General features: G+C 46.2%; 1 protein-coding gene across 3 annotated transcripts; it reads right to left on the bottom strand.

Annotated features, from left to right (window-relative positions):
* Positions 1–117: 117 nt before the first annotated feature.
* Positions 118–23,016, bottom strand: WDR91 (WD repeat domain 91). Of its 3 annotated transcripts, XM_057425748.1 has the most exons (15): positions 22,862–23,016; positions 20,927–21,106; positions 19,138–19,344; positions 17,711–17,794; positions 15,091–15,215; positions 13,007–13,184; positions 12,573–12,728; positions 10,284–10,483; positions 9,705–9,855; positions 5,649–5,743; positions 5,178–5,346; positions 4,187–4,295; positions 2,563–2,675; positions 1,617–1,814; positions 118–730 (listed from the first exon to the last, which is right to left on the bottom strand). In XM_057425748.1, exons 1-15 carry the CDS (start codon positions 22,982–22,984, stop codon positions 566–568), a joined length of 2,253 nt encoding a protein of 750 aa, XP_057281731.1. In that variant the 5' UTR covers positions 22,985–23,016; the 3' UTR covers positions 118–565. The 3 variants fall into 3 exon arrangements, with proteins under 3 accessions (XP_057281731.1, XP_057281739.1, XP_057281748.1); XM_057425756.1 differs by lacking the exons at positions 17,711–17,794; positions 19,138–19,344; XM_057425765.1 differs by lacking the exons at positions 17,711–17,794; positions 19,138–19,344; positions 20,927–21,106; positions 22,862–23,016 and adding an exon at positions 17,667–17,688.
* Positions 23,017–23,293: the final 277 nt, after the last annotated feature.

The following is a 23,293-nucleotide window of genomic DNA, read 5'->3' as shown; positions in this document are numbered from 1 at the left end:
CTCTGGGCAGGCCAGGCCAGGGCTAGACAAGATGAGGCCACTTCCAGCCTCCATGACGCTGTGTTTTTAACATACAGATGTCTCCGCTGATCCAGACATCTCATACCGATACATACGTTCATGCAGGCCCAGTCTTATTTGGACAGACCTCCTGCCTTCTTCACAAACCTTTTGCCTGAGTCTGACCTCCTCTTAACTGTAACTGTGTCTGGCAAGAGACAAAACAACTGCAGACTGTATCCAGCATTGCCAGGCACAAAGATGGCAGCAACCGTTGCAGACACCAAGCCTTCTAGCGACGTGCTACTCGAGATTCCCCAACAGAGGGATCGCAGCTGCTATAATGGGTCAGCGGAGGCTCTGTTTTTCAGTGCTGCCACTGATTTGGTCCCATATCAGCACTCTGTTGCACAGTGGTTTGGCAAATGTATTTAATGTTTGTCGAGACAAAAGCTACAATGAGAAGAGGGACTGTGTTGCCTTCTCTCTCCCATGCAGTTTGTTCCTGTGGAGTTAACACTGTTTCTGTCAAGGCTGTTGCTCTTTCCCTTCATCACTATCCAAGTTAAGACTTTTGAGCCAGTAAGGTTGTTAATTTAATCTTCCCATCCATAGAGGCAGTGAGGCAGGTCCCACAGTCCATGGCCGTGCTCCAATCCACTGTGACAACGGGAGCTCTGTGTCCTCCCAGGGAAAGGCAGCTCTCCAGAACCTTTTCCTCACCATTTAACTAAAAGAAGGAAAACATACGATTTTAAGGAGGCAAGCTTCTTCAGCTGGGGCAGTGCACCAACAGGAGAAGCCAAAGCGTGCTACAGACTCCATATCCTTATCAGCATACATAATTAAGCCAAAAATCAGAGAGAAATTGAGAGTATGCAGCACACACGCAGAATTAGATTTCCAGTCTCATGACAGAAGCATGTGTTCTCAGCTTCTGACATTGGCTGAGCTGCAGGAATTGAGCAAGGCAGTCTAAGAGCACAAACTGATGAGGAGCACATAGGCCTAAGCTATAACTCACATTAGTGTGGGTGCTCTGAATGCCCCAGATGCAAAGTAAAAATTCTAATTTGCCTTGCAATGGCTTATACTCACCTGTAATGACTAAAGAATCAGACAAGGGGACTGCAATCAGTAACCACCTGTTGTGGTGACACAGAAATTTGGGTACTTGGAACCATTCAGCCTTACCCTTAATTTCAGTGTACACTAAGAGCAGATAATCAGGCTGGGACTAACATAGTAGCAGCAAGCACACAAGGCAGATTAAAGATCAGCATCAGCCAACAATCACAAATTTTGCAATGAACTGGCAAGTGTCAGTACATTAAAAAAAAAAAACACAAAACTTCATCCTAGGCACCTGGGCACTAAGGAAAACTGCTGCAGCTAAGTTGAAGAACATGCAGCATCCATACTCTGCCTACATACAGAAAGCTAAACATACAGGGGGTTCAAACACTTGCTAAACACCATATCAAACTGAGCAGCAGCTTTCACAGAGCAGGGATGGGTACATGCTGCTCAAGAGCCTCTAGTTGCTGGTGTTGCAGCCTTGTAACAAGAGCTTGTACGGATGCGTAAGAGCATTCCCCACCACTTCTCAGACTTACTTTAAAAATTACTCCCCCAGTAGAGGAACACGTCAACATATAGTTGCCTTCAGAGTCAAAAGCAAAAAGCCTTCCTCGTGGGAACTGGACTTGCTTGTAGCCACTGTACCCAGACAGAACAAAAGGACCCGTAGCTTCGGTGGGAAGATGGTACTCAGACACCTTCAAGCCACTTCTGTGAATATTCCACTGAATAAACTAGAATGACAAAAAGGGATTACAAAAGCCCATAGTTACACTGACTGGGATGAAAGCAGAGGGGCCATTCCTCTTTTAAGCCAACTGGCTATTCCTCACAAACAGAATATGGCATTTTGACATGCGTATCTAAGTGACTATAAAACGCAAGCCGCAAAGGCTGCAGACTGCCTACTATCCAGGCAAGCATAGGCTCTACCTTCCACTAGTACTGCTGCCTATGCGTCCTTCCACATTGCATGCAGTACCCTGGTGGGAATTCACTTAACTCTCACCAGCCCCACCTTCAGGCAGGTGGATCCCTCCCTGAGCTACATCTCTACAGCTCAAGACTGTGGAACTGCAGAAATTGAAGCCTTTTATTATAAGCAACTATAAGGGAGCTGCTGACAAGGAAATCTATACAAAGTGGTCAAAGACCTGCTCCTTGGTGAATCCCCAGATCTGTAATGTGGTGATGTCAGGGGCACAGAAAGGTCATCTTCACATGGATTCCCCAGGAAGCGGATGTTACCAATAGGAGGATCTGCAGACAAGGTCTGAGGCAGCTCCAGCTTTTAATATACTTTCCAGCCACTCTCTCTACAGAAATTGCACAGAGCAGGATGGTGCTCCACACTGAAATTACAGTCAGCAGCCCGCAGACCCCCAGATTCTGAGGCTATTTTTACTGCTATCCCCACCACATAGAGAAGACTCCAGAAAGTATCTCACTCAGCTGAGCAGTAGAAGGTCACCCAGAGCCTACCTTGCCATCCTCGCCTATGCTGTAGACTGTGTTCTCATCACAGCTGAACTCAACAGAGTAGACTTCCCCATCATGTGCCTTCCAGCTCATGGCGCACTCATGCTGCTGCATATCTGAGGGGAGAGCCAGAACTGAACACAACTCATACTCGCACAGAACTGAGCTGAAGAGAAGTCCTTTACGTTCATAAGGTCTCTGCCCCAGCCCTCTAAACCAGTCTGTGGGAGCTCAAGAGACAATCCTAGCACCCTGTGCTTATCCTCCTGCATGTGGCTTTCACACTGATCACAAAAAAAATCATTGCCTGTAATTAGGCACCTCTTCCCCTAACTTTACAGGACTGCTCACTGTCAACTGCAGGCATTCTGCATCTACGCCCCACTGACACCTTTATTCTTCTCCCCCCTTTCTCCACCCTCACAGCTGCTGCCAGCTCTGTCCTCCTAGACACAGGCCTGCAGCCTCCAGCTCAGCAACCAGGCCAAAAGCAGATCCCTTGTTCGCATTCATAGGAGAGGCAGGCCCAAACTGCCTTTACTGCAAGGACAGGCTGAAGAGGACAAAACCTGAGAAACAGAAATTGCTCAGGGAAGGACAGATCGGAAACCCGTGCCTTCAACTAGAAGGTTACACATTAATTCCTTTCCTCAAGACTCAGCCTCTGGCAGTGGTACTGCTACATGGCACACCCAAGACCACAGGGCTCCAGGGCAAGTCAACTCTCCTCCTCAGCAGGAGGGAAACAACAGATCCAGCAGCACTACCGAGGTCGCCAGCCAGTATTGCCCGGAAAAAGGTTTAATACAATTCCCTCCTGAGAGCTATTGCGGGGAGAAAATAGCTTCCACCTTGGTGTTCAAGCGTGTCCCACAACTGCCTCCCTGCTGGCAGAAGAAGGGTGCTAGGGGTAGCCAGCTAGGGACACCAAGGGGCCACCTCACTGCCCAATTTCACAGCGTCATCTAGGTTAGAAGTGACCTTTAAAGATCACCAAATCCAGCTGTTACCCCAGGACTGCCAAGTCTAACACTAAAACACATCCCTAACCACATCTACACATCCTTTAAATACCTCCAGGGGTGGCAACTCCACCAGTTCCCTGGGCAGCCTGTTCCAATGCTCGATGACCCTTCTGGTGAAGAAATTTTTCTTAATATCCAATCTAAACCTCCTTTGGCACAGTTTTTCCTCTTCCCCTATTACTTGTTACTTGGGAGCAAAGAGCAACCCCCACCTCACTACGTCCTCCTTTCAGGTAGCTGTAGAGAGTGGTAAGATCCCCCCGAGCCTTCTCTTCTCCAGACAAAACAACCCCAGTTACCTCAGCCATTCCTCATCACACTTGTGCTCCAGGCCCTTCACCAGCTTTGCTGCCACTCTCTGGACCTGCTCCAGCAACTCAACATCTCTTTTGCACTGAGAGTCCCAGAACTGAACACATCATTCGAGGTGTGACCTCACCAGTGCTGAGTACAGGGGGATGCTCACTGCCCTGGCCCTGCTGGCCACACCATTGCTGACACAGGCCAGGATGCCACTGGCCTTCTTGGCCTCCTGGACACAAGCTGGCTCACGTTCAGCTGCATGTCAGCCAACACCCCCCCCAGGGCCTTTTCCACCATACCAAAAAGACGAACAATCCCATCTGCAGCACCGGTGACCAGCAGGTTGCCATTGTGGTTGAAAGCTGTGCAGTTAATAGCAATGGGCTCAGGCTCCAGAGAGAACTGCAGCTGGAAGGGAAAGTCTGCATTAATGCTGAGAAACAGAGCTCTGGGGTGCTGAGGAGCTGATCTCCAGGGGAGGAAGGAAGACTATATCTAGCAGCAAGAACTCCTCCAGTTTGGAACCTTTTACCTCTCATAATTATAGGCTTTAAGGCTGGCAGCTGCATTTTACTGTGACACTAACCCAACAATTCACGTCAGCCAAGCCACAGCTTTCTTGGCCATGGTCTCAAGGCTGCAAACCCAGCTTCTGGCAGGCATTAGCCTGAGTATGTTGCTTTCTCCTACACATCAGGGACAGCATTTCTTAAGAGAAAAGGTGAGGAATGGAATGAGGATTTCCTGCCAGAATCTGACCCATTTAAATTGAAACAATGGAGAAGATAACACAAGATGAAACCTCTGAACGAAGCACTTCACTCAAAAGCAGGGAGGGCAGTGGAAATAGCAAGGGAAACCCTTCACTATAGCTCAACTGGAGAAAATCTGAGCAGAAGTGAAGAATCATTCACTCCACTTGGAACATTTTCAGTCATAAACTACGCAGGCAGCATAGTCCACAAAAAAAAAAAAAAAAGCACAAAGCAAACCCCCCCCCCCCCGAAAAAAAAAAAACAAAACCAAAAATACAAACACAAAAACAACAACAAAAATACCCCCCCCCCCCCCACCACACAACATACCAAGAAAACAAAAACCTCTACCTAAACCCCAAAGCTGCTCACGCAATTCATTTTTCTCCTGCATGTGACAGAGGGGAAAGCAGGAAGGGGGCTAAAAGAAGAGGATTTAAAGGAAAGTCAGCATAATTTAGAAAGAGAGCTCCTACACACTGAAACAGAAGACGCTCATTTCTAAGCAAGCAGTCTGAGACAAGAAAGCAAGTACCTGCTGCTTCATCGTTTTAGTGTCCCACAGTAGCAGCTTCCCAGGAACTTGGTTCATGCTTTTGCCCCCAGAGCTGACTGCTGAGAAGTCCATGTGGGAGATGGGGCTCTGGGCTGCTGCAGAACACACAAACGAGGCACCACTTGGGCTGCAGGCAAGCGAGAGGATCCTGAAACATAGCAAACAGTCTGAATTGCCTTTTCAGCAGCTGCCTCAAGCACAACACTCAACTACAAGCTCTCCCAGACAGGGTGCATTGTACAGGAGGGCAGAATTCAAATGCTTAGACTGATTTTGCACATTTCCCATTTAACTAAACAGTTTTACGTTGCTCAAGACAGGGACTGCCCTCTGGACAAAGGTTACAGTCCTCCAGTTGCAGGAAAGCAGTGGGAACATTGAGACTTCACCTACCCTTTCACAGTCAAAACCAGCAATATTTATATACAAAAACCAGTATTCCAGAGTTACCTGGGCATGTCTTCATCAATGCTGATTTCACAGAGATTCTTCTTTGCTTCTGTGTCATAAAGACGAACCGTCCCAACCCCGCTGCCAAGCAATAGCTTGAAACCAGCAAGGAGGAGATGAAAGGAATGTGAGTGAACAGTACAATGACACTGTCCAACAATCAACATCACTTTTTTTTTCCTGTTTGTGCACTCAGATTAAACATCACTCCTGTGCCCCCCCATTAGGGCACATCCTGTCTTCCTCTGCATATCATGCTGAGTAAGACTACCTCAAAGCCACAGAAGTCAAAGTAAAAGCACTGTTTTCCAGCAAGAAAAAGATCCAATAGACAAAAAGGTGGACTAAAAGCTACTTTCTAGACTATGGCTCAACATTATAGGATGCCAGACTTACATGGAGTCTCAATATCTAGGGGAGCAAGGAAAGAGTAACACAGAATTAACAACTTAAGTTTAAGAGGAAACTAGCAGAAGCCACATCCTTTCATAGAGCAGAGAATTAAGTCATCCAGAAGGGCTCACACATGCTTTACAAGTGGTGCTACAATTTAAATCAAAAGTAAAACCGTGGAGGGATGCATTACCATAGGAAACTAAACAAGCCAGATCCTTCTTAATTGAGAGCCTGGTTTGCTGCAAAATCCCCATAAATTAAAAAAAAAAAAATCTATTGGCAAGCAGGAAATAAACTCCACAAAGCAGAACAAACATCAAACCAACTGCATGGACAACTTCCTCAGAAAGACAAGCTATAGCACCAGCTCTTCACAGGTGGCATTATGGGGTTTAGTAGCAACACATTGTCAGTGCCAGAATGTATGCAATATTCCCCTGGTTGCAGGCCTGCCTTCGCACACAGCCCAGTCTCTTCACCAAGGGAGCTCATGAAACACTAGCAACAGCTCCAGGACTCAGAAGAATGCATATAATTTAAGGCTCCTCTATACACACAGTACACAGTATGCTAGAGATTGGAAGGGACCTCAAAAGATCATCTAGTCCAATCCCCCTGCTGGAGCAGGAACACCTAGATAAGGTTACACAGGAATGTGTGAATGTGTCCAGGCGAGTTTTGAATGTCTCCAGGGAAGGAGACTCCACAACCTCCCTGGGCAGCCTGTTCCAGTGTTCTGTCACCCTCACTGAGAAGAAGTTTCTTCTCAAGTTTAAGTGGAACCTCTTGTGTTCCAGTTTGTACCCATTACCCCTTGTCCTATCATTGTTTGCCACTGAGTAGAGCCTGGCTCCATCCTCGTGACACTCCCCCTTTATATATTTATAGACACTTATAAGGTCACCCCTCAGTCTCCTCTTCTCTAAACTGTGGAGACCCAGCTCCCTCAGTCTTTCCTCATAAGGGAGATGCTCCACTCCCTTAATCATCTTTGTTGCCCTGCGCTGGACTCTCTCCAGCAGCTCCCTGTCCTTGAACTGAGGGGCCCAGAACTGGACACAATATTCCAGATGCGGTCTCACCAGGGCAGAGTAGACGGGAAGGAGGACCTCTCTCGACCTACTAATCACCCCCCTTCTAATACACCCCAGGATGCCTTTGGCCTTCTTGGCCACAAGGGCACAGTGTTGGCTCATGGTCATCCTGTCGTCCACTAGGACCCCCAGGTCCCTCTCCCCTACACTGCTCTCTAACAGGTCGTTCCCCAACCTATACTGGAACCTGGGGTTGTTCCTGCCCAGATGCAGGACTCCACACTTTCCCTTGTTATATTTCATCAAGTTACTCCCTGCCCAACTTTCCAGACTGTCCAGGTGTCGCTGGATGGCAGCACAGCCTTCTGGCGTGTCAGCCACTCCTCCCAGCTTAGTGTCATCAGCAAACTTGCTGATAGTACACTCAATTCCCTCATCTAAATCGTTGATGAATATATTACATAATACTGGTCCCAGTACTGACCTTTGAGGCACTCCACTAGTTACGGGCCTTCAACTAGACTCCGCCCCATAGACTACAACTCTCTGGCTTCTCTCCTTCAGCCAATTCACAGTCCACCTCACTACCTGATCATCCAGACCACACTTCCTCAATTTAGCTGTGAGGATGCTGTGGGAGACTGTGTCAAATGCTTTGCTGAAGTCAAGGCAGACCACATCCACCGCTCTGCCATCATCCCTCCACCATGTTATTTCCTCATAAAAGGCTAAGAGATTGGTCAAGCATGATTTCCCCTTGGTGAAGCCATGTTGACTGCCCCTCATAACCCTCTTATCCTTGATATGCCTTAAGGTGGCACCAAGGATAAGGTGTTCCATCACTTTCCCAGGGACGGAGGTGAGGCTGACCGGTCTATAGTTACCCGGGTCCTCCTTCTTGCCCTTTCTGAAGACTGGAGTGACATTTGCTTTCCTCCAGTCCTCAGGCACCTCTCCCGTTTCCCAAGACTTGGTAAAGATGATGGAGAGTGGTCTAGCAATGACTTCCGCCAGTTCCCTCAGCACCCGCGGGTGCATCCCATCTGGACCCATGGATTTATGGATGTCCAGATTGCTCAACTGGTCTCTAACCCATTCCTCATCGACTAAGGCAAACCGCTCTGTTGATCTGACTTCATCTGAGGTCTCAGGGGTACAGGGCTCTTCAGGACTGCCTCCGGCAGAGTAGACAGAGACAAAGAAGGCATTCAGTAACTCTGCCATCTCTGTATCTTCTGTCACCAGGGCACCCATCCCGTTCATCAGTGGGCCTACATTGCCTCTGGTGTTAATCTGCCATGTATTTGAAAAAGCTCTTTTTGCTGTCCTTGACCCTTCTCGCCAGGTTTAATTCTAAGGATGCCTTAGTCCTCCTAGCTGCCTTCCTACATCCTCTAGCAGCAGCCTTATATTCCTCCCAAGTGGCCAGCCCCTCCTTCCATGACCTGTAAACTCTCCTCTTCCACTTGAGCATACCCAGCAATTCCCAGGGCAGGTCTCCTGGCCCTCTTCCTTGACTTCCTACATGTGGGGATGCTCTGATCTTGAGCTCGGAAAAAGCAATCCTTGAATGCCAACCAACTATCTTGGGCCCCTTTACCTTCAAGCAGCCTTGCCCATGGGATTTCCCCTAGCAATTGCTTGAAAAGGCCAAAGTTTGCCCTGCTAAAGTCCAGGGTTGCAATTCTACTTGCTATTCTACTGGTCCTGCCACACAAGATCCTGAACTCCACCATCTCGTGGTCGCTGAAACCAAGGCAGCCCTCAACCCTTACTGCTTTGACCAGACCCTCCTTGTTAGTGAGGATGAGATCCAGCAGCGCTCCTCTCCTGGTTGGCTCATCCACCATTTGCATGAGGAAGTTATCATCCATACACTGGAGGAACCTCCTGGACTGTGGCTGGGTTGCCGAGTGGTCCTTCAAGCAAACATCAGGGAAGTTAAAATCCCCCACGACGACCATGGCCTGTGACTGTGAGGCCGCTCTCAGCTGCCTGTAGAAAGCCTTGTCAACTTCCTCACCCTGATCTGGTGGCCTGTACTCTCTCCACTAAGAGAATCAGAAAAAATAAAGCGCTATAGGGAAACATTTAAACTGTCATGATATTTAAACAAGCCCTGAGCTCCTTATGCACACAGCAACCCCCAATTCATAAGGCACCAGTATAAAACTAGCCACAAAGCCCTTTTCACACCTGCATACCACACCCATGCTCCCCCCTACTCTGCTTTTCGCCCAGGGTGTGAGTGAATAAAGCCCCACAGATCCCTGCTGCAGGGTTCCCATGGGCTATTGCACCAGGTTGTCTCTACCTGCCAAGTGGCTGCCTCCTCTGCCTGAAGAGAGGCACTTCTCTTAAAGGAGCTGCTTTTAATCTGCCACTGTACTCACACTGCATCTTCAGAACTTCTGTCTCAGAGGCAACCAGTGAATTCCTTGCTCAATACACAGGGTACACTCCTCACTCTAGTTTTCTTAGACTTCAGCTCCCCATGTCCCACTAAGTGGAAACTAGCTGTTGCCCTGAGCTTTTCCACAATGCAACTATGTAGAAGTTAATGGGCAGCAACACAGCCCTAAATCATCTGACATGTTTCTCAAGCCTCTACACACAAACTACTCACCAGCCGATCACGCTTGGTTGCCCATTCCAGAGACAGCAATGGAGATTTGGAAATGGATGAAGCTTTAGTTTGCATTATGGGGTTAAAAGACCACACTTTGATGACCCCGTCCACATCCAAGCTGGCCACTCGCCGTCCAGAACAATCAACCCTATGGGCAGAAGGAAACTGATTGGATTTTTTTCTCTCCCTGAAGTTCTTAGATGTGAATATATGCCCCAGTAATCCTTCCTCTCCTGGCCACACACCAATTCCTTCTGCAGGAATCAGAACTTCCTTGCACCACTTCCTGCCCCTTCCACAATGAAGAGCACCAAGCTCCACATGTAAAGTATAATGCCCTTAAGCAGTATCACCTTGCTTTACTAGGGAGTTTCTTCCTGGCTGGCATCTCCCAGTCACAAAAATCTCTGTCCATTCTCACTGCACAACCTACAGGCTATTATCATTCACGCCAACTTTACTGCCCTACAACCAAGGGTACACACACAATGTGCTGGACAGAACAGAGGCTGGGAAAAGGGGCTGGACGGCCTCTACAAAGCCTTCTACGAGAGGCTTCTTCTGCCAGTCCATTACCTGCAGTACATGATGGATGAATGGTGCTCCCCATACTCCTCCTGGCTCAGAACGATGAAAGGCTGCTCCTGCCGGACACCCACAGCCTCTGCATTGCTGGCAGGCATTTTGGCTGAAGTCTCTGTTTGCTCTGCATGCAGCTCTGAGCATGGCTCCATCTCAGCTGTGCTAATATCTGTTTTCTTCTCAGCACTTTGGCCCTGAAGGAAGAAATCCTGTGTGAAATACAAGGAAGCAGCAGCACCTCCAGATCAAGCTCTTCAGCCACCCCAGCCTGCTGGGAGAAAAAAAAAAAACAAGAAGCTACACTGGAAAAGAAGCGCTCTCAGCTCAACACACGTTCTGCCAGGGACCTTTCTGAGCACAATGATGGTGTGTTGCACAACTGCACCATTTAATATGGCTTCCTTGGTTGTAGAGTCCCTTATATCCCCCTCCATGTTCCCAGCCATACACTTTAAAACCAACCACAACATCGCTTTGGCGTACATCAGCTGGTACCAGAGGCCCATTTTGATGCCATCAGGGGACAGATTTACAAGGAAATAGACATATTTCTAGGAACGATTGCACTCAGCAGTGTAAGTTAGGTTGGTATAATTTGCAGTTCAGTAATCTGCACAAAATCTCTTGATGGATGGTAAGCCCCAGTGGATGGATTATCCTCATCTGCCAGAGACTGAATTTGTGCACAATGAGGCAACAGCTGCAGCCAACTGACTGAGGACATTGGTAGACTCAAGGCCAAAAGCTTAAACCCCAATTTGATAGGGCAGACAGCATAAAAGGAATTTTGGAAAGTGAAGGTATATGAACGAGACAAGATCTGTACTGCAGTACAGTGTTTGAAAGCAGCTTTATCTTCCCTTACTACCAGAAGCTGACCAAGAAACAGATACAGCACATAAGCCAGTAAGACATCCGTAAGCACTCCTCTGCTAAACCATCTTCTGAAGATGAAGTGCCCCAAAATGGTGTTAGTATTGACGGTTTTGAATCCCTGATCCCTAATACAGCCTTATTTACAGTAGCTTCACATCTTGAGCAACATGATTCAAGGTCACACACTGAATAATCAAATCAAGCAAAGTCACAAAGCTAGAAAAAAAATGGGAAATAAATCCAAGAATGCCCCTCTCTGTGTTAGTTAATGTGAGAAGATAACCAGTGAATGAGACTCATGTGAAAGAAACTGTGCTGCCTCTCAGTTTCCTTTCTGCTCACGTGTTGAGCACAAACAGGATCAGCTTCCCCAAGAGCACCAGAAGCAGCTTTTACAAAGCCACGAAAACACTGTCTTAAGCTGGATCATCACAAAAATAGGAAAGTCAACGAATACTTATTGGGAAACCAGGATATGCAATTTTCCAGCCACTGTTTAATTAAAATGTTTTAGATGAGACATTAATTGAAAGGTTCTCTCGTAACTTTGAACGCTTAGTGGTGAAGTAACATCTCCTCTCTAAAGCACCACTCCCTCCCCCACCATAGAAAAGCCACACATATGGACAATAAGCAACAGTCCTTCATCACCGGCTCTCCCCCAAGGCACGGTGTCTCATACAGCCAAAGTAAACATGACTAAGATGTTGCCATCATTCCTCCTGTGCTCTGTATCCTTTGACCACATGGCTTCTGAAAGCCAGAAAATACACATGTGAATGGTAGTAGTCTTTTGACCTTCAGTGGTTAAAATCCAAGACACGGTTTTATTGTTTCATTATTAAATTCCAAGACACAGTTTTTTATTTTATTTGATTAGAAAGCAGGGCACACACCCCCAGGCAAAACTGCAACATACAATGCAAAAACCTCAGAAAAGCAAACTTTGCTGCTGACAGTATTTTTACTCCTACCCAGGAAAACTTTCTATCAATTTTTATCTGTCCTACGCAGAGCCTGCACAAACTGGGAGAGAACTCACTTGGGCAGGATGGGTGAGCCAAGTCCACTGCTTGGTTAATGGAATGGGGATTATAACAAGATATTTGAACATGACCATTCAGGTAGATGAAATATACCCTCCCTAGGACCAGCCTGTTGAAAGTATCATGGGAAAAGACAACTCTTCTTCCATCTGAAATGTCAATGCCGATTCCCTTCCAGGGACACAGAAGTAAACCGAATGCAGAAGGAGTTGATTAACTACAGATTAACCTGTGATACAGCTAGATCTGAGTAGCAATTCAGAAGCTGAATGGGAACACTTGTGCTTGTTTTACCAATTAGCACAACAAATTACAGAAATACCAGCCCTCTGCCTCCCAACCTTACAGTGTTACCCAGTACCTGGAAGGTTCCTTTTGACAGAAGTTCCTTCCTTTCCTTCCCATGCTCTTGCAAACGCTTCTGCCGCTGCTGCAGGGAACTCGATTCACCTGCTAAGCCACTGAAATGGCTCTTCCCGTCCTTAGAGCTCAGTGCTCCTTCTTTTCCTTTGGCACTCTGGAAGGCAGAGGAACAATTTGGCCAAGTTACACTTCTGCTAGGCTGCAAAGCAAAGAGCAAAAGGGGAGACAAAGAAACCAAGCATCTGCAAGGGCTCCAGAAGCCTCCCAGACAACAGCAGCTGTGTTTGTGCTGCATTCAAACCCACCAAGGGTTCCAAGGAAGGAAAGTATATTTCTTTTTTTCAGGTGCACACAAAAGCTTGCAACAGTGCTGTGCTGCAAGTTACCACCTTGGACACTGAGCACCTTTCAACAAACCCAGTTGAGAATTACCTGATGGTTTGTTGATTCTTTCTTTCCTAGCAGCATACTGCTGGTCTGTGTTGGAGAAGCCCCACTTGGATGGGCTGGTCTGGAAGGGCTCTTTTTACTTTGGGAAAGAAAAGAGGACAGAAAGCCTCCCCGGGACTGGAGAGAATGTGCAGTACCCCTCTGACTGCAGGTCATATCGCTAATAAAAAATAAAGATAAATAAAACACAAGCCAAACAAAAACACCAAACAGAATATGAAAGTGTAGCCAGACAACCTCAAAGACCACCCAACAAGTGCCAGCTGTTTGACCCACTGGAGCAGTGATGTTCCTTTCCAAGCTGATGGACCACTATGCATTAAAACACTGTTTTAAAACACCCTCTTGGTTCCTGGAGCAGAACATTAGAATTACTGTAACCAAAGCTCACTTCTCAGAGATGCCATTCAGATTGCAGGCTCAAAGGGGCACCTCAAATTCCTTCCACTCCATCTGGTGAGTTTAGAAAGATCTCAAAGGAAAGGCAGGGGAATCCAGATTTCCAAAGAACCTATTCAGCTGTGATTCCCAATTCAAAGTGTAACACAGCCCTACTTTGAGGGGCATTCAGTATTCATTGTTTCACTGAATACCCTCAGATATTTAGCAAGTCATGTTCAGCAACTCTAAAGCACAGGCCCTCAATATCTCAAAAACTGGACCCAAAGACAACAAGAAATTTTAGGCCCATTTCTGTGATTACACACACCTCCCTGCTCAGCCCACAACGCTAAGAGCAGCAGCTGCTTCCCAGAACATAATTGTCTGACCTCACCCTGCTACAGCTCCTTTGGAGCAGAGCAGCACGCAGGAGAAGTGGAATATTATCATCTTCACTGTGTCCATTCTCTGTTCTAGGAAGGAACACTTCTACCAAAGTTGGGTTTTGGGTTGAGCAGAGACACGGAAAAAGCAACCAGAACTAGCCCCCAGACTAACAGACAAGTTGCACACAAAAAAAAAATGCCACTTCTTAGACAAGTTTTTCCAATGCAAATGGGCAAATATGAATATGGGAATAAATGATCCCATCCTCCATGTTGCTCTCCCCCACGTGTGCAGATGAACATCAGGGTTTTCCACTTAAGAGGTTAAACAAAACAAACAAGAATAATCTCAAACTCTGTAGCCTGTCTCATGCAGAAAGTGCAGAGCAGTTATCTAAATCGTTCACCGGACACTTAGGTCTATTTAATCAGACAATTTTTACACTAAAATTAAAACTTTGTGTGTGGTCACTGCTAAAATTTTTATTTGTCCTTGTCAGCAGATCAATTTTATCAATCCCCCTCCCATCTGAAGTGAAAGAAGAACATGAGAAAGTGAAAGCCCTGGCAGTTACTAATACCTTGTGCTGAGATAGATACATCTGCTTTCAGATCTTTTTAAAGCAAGAAAAAAAATAAATCCCTAACACAATGAATTCAAACTCCCAGACCTGCTTTGCATGACTGCATAATGGGGCAAAAAGAAACAATTAAACAAGCTGTATCGCTGTGTATGTTGCCTAATTTCCACAGATCAGAATACAGAAGATGCAGCTATAGAACACACTTTAACTGCAGCAAGTCTATGAAGAATTCTGAGCCTCACAGAAGAGAAGCTCCTTTTTCCTTGACTTTGCAAAAGTAAGAAAGCATCTCTATAATAATGACCCCTCTGGGTTATACAGTAACAGCGGCTACAGAACAACATAGGACACTCACCTACTGCTCTGCAAGCACTAACATAAGTAAGAGTCAAGAGACAATCCACTTTATTTGAGCAATACAGCTGGGTATTGCACTGCTATCAGTACCCTGGCTGCCCAGACCACCCTGCTGATGAGAGCAGAGCAGAATCACTTCCATGTGTGCTTGGGCTCTTACTGATTGGCAAAAATCTCTCTCCCAAATGGTGTGAGAGATGCTCATCATGAATTCTCCCATTAAACCACTTAGGTCACCAGAAATTTTACTTGGATGCCTTTCTGCATTGACTTGCAGGGCAGGAAACATGGAAATGACCCTTCAGGGTCCTCCCTAACCCATTAAAAGCAGCAGAGCCTGTCCCTTGCAGGCACTCACAGCTCAGAGTCCCCTAGTCGATCCATGTTGGCCACATATGCAGGCAACTTGTGATGCATGACTGCTTGTTCCACCTCCACTTCCTCTTTCTTCATGCGGGAGGATTCAGCCTGCAAAGCAAACAGCTACAACAAGAGAAGAGAGCCAAATAAACAGAGGGTCACTGAGATTCACCTCCTTCCCACTTGCCGAGGCTGTTTGCTCCTTTTATTTCAACAACCCTCAAGGATGTGGACAGAAGAAAGTTGTTCTCACTAGCTGAGCTCCACATTAGTCCAAGTAGTCAAAACAGTCAGTACTTTACACACATGAAACTGGGGCCGACTTAAAACCCTTCATTCTTCTCCTTGAACTGCTGCTGTAGGGACATTAATGGTGATGGGAAGCAAGAGCCAGCTACAGCAAAGCTAATCAGCCACATGGCGCAGGCATTTCAAGGCCAGGGCAATGCATGTGACTGGCAGTAGTGATGTATGGGCACTGAGCCTAGAAGGTAATCTTCCCACAGCTAAGGGGTCGATGAGCTGGCAGTGTACTGAAGCCAACACCATCAGGTCACCCTGAAATCCAGCTCTGCACACTGCCCAACTCCTTCCCAAGCTTGACAATGAGATTTACCTCATTATGGGGAAGAGCTATTTTTCTCCCCCGCCCCCCCAGCAGAAAGGAACCTCAGGACAGATCTTTTTATGCCTGTGACTCTTTTTCACATTAACAGTTCCTTAGGCTTTTCTATTTCCATGAATTTGTTTTTCAGATGTTACTCTTCGTTTTCCTTTCATCATAGTATTTAAGGAAAGAAATTACAAGAAAAAGGAGCTTCAGAAATTCAGCTTGTTATTCCAGTATTTGTGTTGTTTCAACAGTGAAATCAGAATCACTACTTAATTTCAACTAGCATCAAATTCAATATTCATTCACACCATTTTTTATTTAAACCCCTACTTGGAACACTGTGTGCAGTTCTGATGTCCTCAACATCAAGGCCAGGTTGGACGAAGCCTTGGGTGAGATGGTTTAGTGTGAGGTGTCCCTGCCCATGGCAGGGGGGTTGGAACTAGATGATCTTCAGGTCCTTTCCAACCCCAACTATTCTATAATTCTATGAACATAAGCAGAACATGGAGCTGCTGGAGCAAGTCCAGAGGAAGGTCATGAGGGTTGCTGGAGCAGCTCCCATATGAAGACAGAATGAGAAAGTTGAGGCTGTTCAGCCTGGAGAAGACAAGGCTGCATGGAGACCTCATAGCTGCCTTCCAGTATCTGAAGGGCTCTTTCCAGCCCTAACCATTCTATGATTCTATAGGTAGCCTCTTCCTTTTCTGACCTGATCAGTTCTCCAAAAAGAAGTCTAGTTTTACCTCTACTATTTGTCAGAGAACACTCATCCAGTCTGCAAAATATCAGTCAGCATACAAAACAAAAACAAAGCAAAACAAACAAACAAAAAAACCCAAAACCACAAAAAGCAGCTTTGACTAAAGTACAGAATACAAAAACCAAGGAAATAAAAGAGCTCAATTTCAAAACATACCTTATCCTGCTGTCCCTATTTACTGACCATCTTTGCAGAATTCTCCTATCAAAATCTGCCTGAACCACTGAATCCATACAGTTTACAGCAACAAACCTTGTTTTCCTTTCACAAAAAGTGCCTCCATTTAGAAATCAATTATTCTCTTCAACATTTTTAGGACAAATGAACAGTCCTGATCAACTATCAAAACAGCTGAAACAGGAAGCACAACATACAACATAGTGTTTTATAACACGGGAGGTAAAGCACAAAACTTACTGAAGTATTTATACAGAGCAAGTTTTTAGTTGGTATGTTTGAGGAAGTGGAACTAAAAGTCCTCCTTGCATGAATAAGGCTTCCCACTTATATGCTGTCATCCACATGTGATCTATAGCTTATAAAGCTCTTAAACTGTAGATTTCACAAATCTCTTTAACAGGAAATTACACTGGCAAAGGAACAACACATTACATATTCATACAGTCTCTTTAAGCATCTACTGATGATACTGCCAAAAATAAGACACGGAGATGGGCAACATTTTGTCTGAACTGGTCAGCCCTTCTCATGATTTACTGCAAGGTCTTGAGTTGGAAAACAGGCATTCACAATGTTATCATTAGCTGATCTAAACTGCATGTCAACCACAGTGAACTGGCTACTCAGAAGAAACAGTTCTGCCTCTTTGGCAGAAGTTATTGCCAGTTTCTATTGCTCCATCAGCTAAAATCTGAAAGTGACTGAATGCTATTCACAAGTTTCCATGCAGTCAGCCATATATGCTCCTAACTTGCTACTAGTTTCACCTTGTCTTGTCTTTGTAGTGTAGCAGGAAAGGAGCTTGCACATTATCTAGCCACCTACCAGATAGTACAGGGAGAGGGACAGTCACCTCCAGTGAAGGGACAGTAATACCCTAAACAGGCAACCCTAAGTTTACTGGACACAGCTGAAAGATAAGCCGAAATAACAAATGCCTTATAGAAGAATCTTCCTGGAATAAGTGTCCTTAATTGCAACTGTCTTGAACAGATGGAACCAATTTTACAAAACTCACAGCCTCATGCAGTCAGCAGCTAAAAGAGTGACTTCAGTTCTGACCTTATGCCGCAAGGATTCATTTTCTTCTTGTACAAGACTGCTCTTAAGACATTCAGCTTCAAAGTTCAAAATGACTGGAACTGGTGAGGAAAGTTAAAGAAAATCCAGGCTCAATTCTACAAGCCAGCACTCCATACTGCCATTTGCCTGTAAAATGGCAAAGCTGCCTAGTCCGAGTCCGTACTACTAGCAGGAAGTATGTGCAAGGCCATTAGACTAGTAACAGTGTAGTTACCCAAGCCAAACCATTAGCCATAGTTTAACTCCAGCCAGCTGCTTGCTCACTCCCCCACCCCCTTTGCAGCAGGATGGGGAGGAGAATCAGAAAAAGGTAAACCTATGGGTTGAGGTAAGAGCAGTTTAATAATTGAAATAAAATATAATAATAAAATATTATAATAGGAAAGAGAGAGGAATAAAACCCAAGAAAAAAAGTGATGCACAATACAACTGCTTACCATCCACTGACTAATGCCCAGCTCATCCCCAAACCACGATCAGCCCCTTCCTTCTAATTCCCCACAGTTTATATACTGGGCATGATGTACTGGGGTATGGAATACCCCTGTGGCTAGGTTGGGTCAGGTACCCTGTCTCTGCTCCCTCAATAGCTTCTCGTGCCCCTCCTCACTGGCAAGGCCTGACAGACTTCTGAAAAGTCCTTGATCAGGGTAAGACTACTTAGCAACAACTAAAACATCAGTACGTTATCAGCATTGCTCCCAAACTAAAGCCAAAACACAGCACTGCACCAGCTACTGGGAAGAAAATTAACTCTATCCCAGCCAAAACCAGAACACTATTTCACACAGGCTTTGCAAGGATTTTTAGATTCTTCCTTTTACATACCAGAAGTGAAGGACACAACAGGTTGTATTACAGCGTTAATATACACTGAAGAAACAGTTCAAGATGAGCTGTACTCTAGCTGCAGCGCAAACCTGCCAATCATCCAACAAACAAGGTCAGAACTCTGTAGTGTGAGACAAAACCTATTATTTCTGCCAACACTGAACTACCCTATTATAGAGAGCTATCACTCGAGTGATAGGGTTTAATAGGAGCTACTAGCTCAGTTGTGGACTATGACCCAAGGCTGCATGCCTGGTTTGTACTATGCCAAGCAAAGCGGAAAAAGTGTTTCAGAACAAGATGCGCACAAGATTTCTAGTCATTAACATAGGGATGAGTTCAGAGCAAGCAACAACCACAATTATTTATGCCCAGGGAATATAACATCATCGGATATTTGAACAATAAACATTCCAACATCCTCTGGTAAACACCAGCTTCCTATTAAGTCTTGTCTCTAGACAATAACCTGAAAGCAGCAAGTTCTGTAATACTATATTCTTGGCACCACTGTTAATGGTGAGCATAACACCAAGGCAAGGGAGATTTAACTATTAGTTGCAGAAAAGGATATGCATGCACTGAAATAAGACACTCAGGAAGTTGTGCAGAGAAACGATAAACGTATCTGCCCACTGTCGGGAGAAATAGGTGGCGAACGTGGGGTTGGAGTCTGGAGCAGGGAGGAAGGGCAGGACAAACCAATCCTTCCACTCTGCCTGGTTCTGGAGCTCGGAGGCCTGCTTGAGGAAAAACTCCTGCGCCTTGTCATTGCGGCCGGTCTGAAACACAGCAAGAAGAACAGGGCTCATGCTTCCATTAATGCCATCAAATGGGTTCTAGAAATAGTTGCTCTGTGTTATAAACACAGTAATAAATACTGTCACCACCCAACAAAACAAGCGGTTAGAGTTAACAGATTCATCAGGGAATAGAAGAATCTCAAACACAGTAGGAGAAGCTCGCAAATGCACTTAATCCAACCTTTTTTCTAGTCACCACAGTCTTGCTTACGGGCAAATCAAACTAATCATACTGATTTCCAGCTAACCAATGCAGTCTGTGCACTGATGTCAGACATAAGCATTTGTATACAGGACCAAAGTAGCAGATGCATTAGATGGAAACCTTTTCAAGCTACATTATTCAGACACGACAGTCACACCTTCGGGTAAGCACAGGGCAAAACAATACACAAAAAAGCACATTTCCAGAAATGTGCATTAGATTGACTCCTCCACCAACACCCATCATTAAAGATTTTCAGTCAGAAAATGGAATCAAGGGGGAAACTTCACTTCTAAATGGCAAGAAATGGAACATGAATTCCTTACAGGTATTCATCTGTTCTGTTTGCCAAAGCCCACTCTGTGTAGTATATTCCATTCACTTTCCTGGAGTTTCAATAGGATAATCTTTGCTCCCTTTTAAGCTCATTATTTTCTGTTTGATTCAAAGCAAACAAACAAACAAAAAAAGCACTCATTTTCTCTAACAAATTGTCTTGTACAGATTTGAAGCCTACTTCTCCACTCTCTTATAAAATAAAACTCCACCAACTACAATGCTAGACAAAGACTGAATAATTACAGGATCCATATATAAATGAGAGTCAATACAGAACTCAAAAGTGTCACAAGGTACAGCAGACAGTGACAGCAAATACAATCGTAAATATACCTTGGTTCTGAGCTCCCATGGAGGTGCGAGTAGTCATTTTTTTTTAATTCTGGCCCCTTTTACCCTCTTGGTGTTGTAAAGCCTGTGGTGCCTGGAAGGACCAGCTGAGTCCTGCCAGCAGGTTACAGTGGAAGGAACAGAGAATCCTGCCTGTCAGTCCCCTGCACTACCACTGCCTGCTAAATCATTCCTCATTGTGCATCAGAGCAATTGACTACTCCAACCTACATACAGGTGCTTGCGACTTTTTTTCCTGTCTGTTTCTTTAACTTATGAAGATTGCTTTGAGCACTGTTCCTGTCCTCCTCTGTTCTCACAGCAATGCCCCACGGGGAGGCATTTGCAAACCTTGTGGTATCTCCTGGTATCCAATTTATTAACAGAGGCTGAGCAGGACTGAGCTAGCAGTACAGCCAACCTGTCTGAGGGGGACCTACTTTCATGTCCAAGTGTATCTTGCTCACAGCTAAGCATGTAACCCTCTTGCTGGAGCTTCCTTTATCCTGCTTACAAGGTTGTCATGTGAGTCTTCACTAAATCCGCCACTATACTCCTGATGTATGACATGTGAATTGCTTGCCCCTAACCCATCAGGCCTGCCAGAGGCTCACAAGGGTATTTTATTGCTCTGATTTCAGACATCAGGATCTTTGTTTAAAACAAAGCCTAAAAAACAAGTAGTACCTGAACAGTATGGACAAGGTAGTATCGGAATAAGCTGGTTTTCAGCTTGTTCACTGTTGGCCTGTACACATCTTCCAAACGGCTGAAAAGACGTCGGTCCAGATAACTCCAGTAATCCCGCAGGGCTGCCAGATCATAGCTCTGAACAAACTGCTGCAGCTGGTCCACTATCTTATCCACCTAAAGAGGGCAAAACAAGGGAAACTGCAGTCACAAGGGCTCTTCCAGCACAAGAGATTTTCTGTAACTTAATGCTGAGAAGCTTTAACCACACAAATAATATTACAGTTCAGCACTTATGCATTAGCTGCTTGCCTAACCCTTGAAACACTCTGCATTTGGCATCAGCATTCTTCCACTCTGGAGCACCTTTACAAATAAAAAAAAAAAAAGAAAAAAGAAGAAACTTGAAAGAACATAGCCAAACAGATTTTTGACAAAAAAAAAAAAAAAAATCACATTTTGTTAAACACAGCTGATGGGGTGTTTTGCAAGCAAGCAAAACTTTCCTCTTCTTTTAGAAGTCAGTTGATAATGAAGAAACAGGAATAATATGATTAAATGTTGAAAACTTAAGTGCAATGTGGAAAATTTTATTACTTTTAGACTGAAAAAGCTCTATTTAGCCAACAGAAAGAGGAAGGTCCATTGTGCTGCAATCTTTCAAGTACCTTTATCTTTAGTAATATCATCTACTAACAAGGCAGGCATAGAAGTCTGCAACAGATTTCTTTTTGTCCTCATGCTTCTTTGAAAATCATCTCTGCATATGAGTAAGGCAGAATGGTGGTGTGGAAACCAATTTTTTTGTTCAGTGATCTTCTGATGGCCAAGACAGGCATCAGAAAAAACATCTGCACCCTATACAAAATTCAACTACCAAAGTTGTTTACTATGTGGTTTGCTTCCCCCTCATCACTTAATACCTTAGGACATCATCTAGCCTCTGCAGCTTCCTACAGATAAAGGAAATGACAGTCTGTGACCCCAGCGGTCCTATTTTGTTTGATATCATTGCAACTAAATCAAATGTTTGCTGACCTCTAAAAGTTAGCAAAGTGCTGGTGCTCTAAAAATAAAAGCAACATACTTTATGAATAATGAGGTATACTGGTTGCAGTCCTAGTTAAAAGAAAAATCTGACTATTCAGAACACTACATGCAGTGCCCAGAACTGCTGCTGCAGAACAAGACACTTGCACAACGGACTGTATTTTTGAGGGTGGCAAATCCCGCGCCAGTTTCCACCCATCCAGCAAGTGAGCTGGTGCTTCAGATATCCAAATTAAGGAGCAGACCTGCAAACCCGCTGGATAAAAAGCCTCATGACTGAGAGCAGCTCCAGGCAAAGCGACATCCGCCTGCCACTGCTCTCTCGTACACACATCTCCACCTTTCCTCTCGGGACGAAACTGAGAATCCTCTGGTGGTTCACAGGTCAGACACAAGGTCCGTGGACAGCAGTTTAGGACGGGCCACGCAGACACGGCCAGCGCGGGGGTAAGCCGGCCGGGAATGACAACTCCCGGCAGCGAAAGCAGGCGAGGGGATGGAGCCCACGGTCCACCGCCGCTGCCCTGTGCTAACGCCGCTTCAGAACCAAGCAGGAGGAGAGCCTTAAACCGACTGAAGCCGCTCAACCGGGAGGCTGCGCCAACAAAAACCGGCGACGAGGCCGGGCGGCGGCCCCTGCCACCGGGACGAGAGGGGTCCCGCCTGCACGGCCCACCAGGCCCAGGCGGGGGGGGGCCCTGAGGCAAGCCGCTTCAGCGGGGGAGCGCGGGGACTCCGGGAGTTTCCCCACTGCCGCCTGGTCCGATCCACGCACCCAGCCCCGGGAGCGGGTAAGCGAAGGGCTCCCCTGGGCCTGCCCGGATGCCGCGCCCTCCCCGGCGGCCACCCGCGCCTGGCAGGGGGAAAACGGCCGCCGCTCACCCGAAAGCCCTTCTCCCGGTCCGCTTTGATCTCCACATCCAGCTGCTTGAGGGCGGCAGTGAAGCCGCGGAAAAGCAAATACTCCCGCACTAGCTCGTCAGTCCGCTCCGCTGCCGCCGCCATGGGGACCCCACGACACCGCCCGCCCACGGGCGGGGAAGGAAGAGCCCGGCCCAACGCCAGGGGAACTACAGCTCCCAGCGTGCCTTGCCGTGCCTGTACAGCGCAAGGCATGACGGAGCTTGTAGTCCCCGCAGCTGCACATGCGCACCACTAACCCATCTCGTCGTTGCCCCCTCCCAGCCAGCACCTAAAGCCCGCGTTTTCTTCGCCTCCTTATTGGCTGTCGGCGAGCTCCGGCTGCGTCCCGATTGGCCCTCTGCCACGTGCGGCTCGAGTCGCTGGGCGCGGATGGGCAGGGGAGCGGCGAAC

The sequence above is a fragment of the Pezoporus wallicus genome, unplaced genomic scaffold (assembly GCF_028554395.1).
Source record: "Pezoporus wallicus isolate ANWC-B61680 ecotype Strahan unplaced genomic scaffold, APGP_CSIRO_Pwel_v1 scaffold_3294, whole genome shotgun sequence".
In the NCBI taxonomy this organism is placed as follows: domain Eukaryota; kingdom Metazoa; phylum Chordata; class Aves; order Psittaciformes; family Psittacidae; genus Pezoporus; species Pezoporus wallicus.
This window is presented reverse-complemented; position numbering and strand designations above follow the sequence as displayed.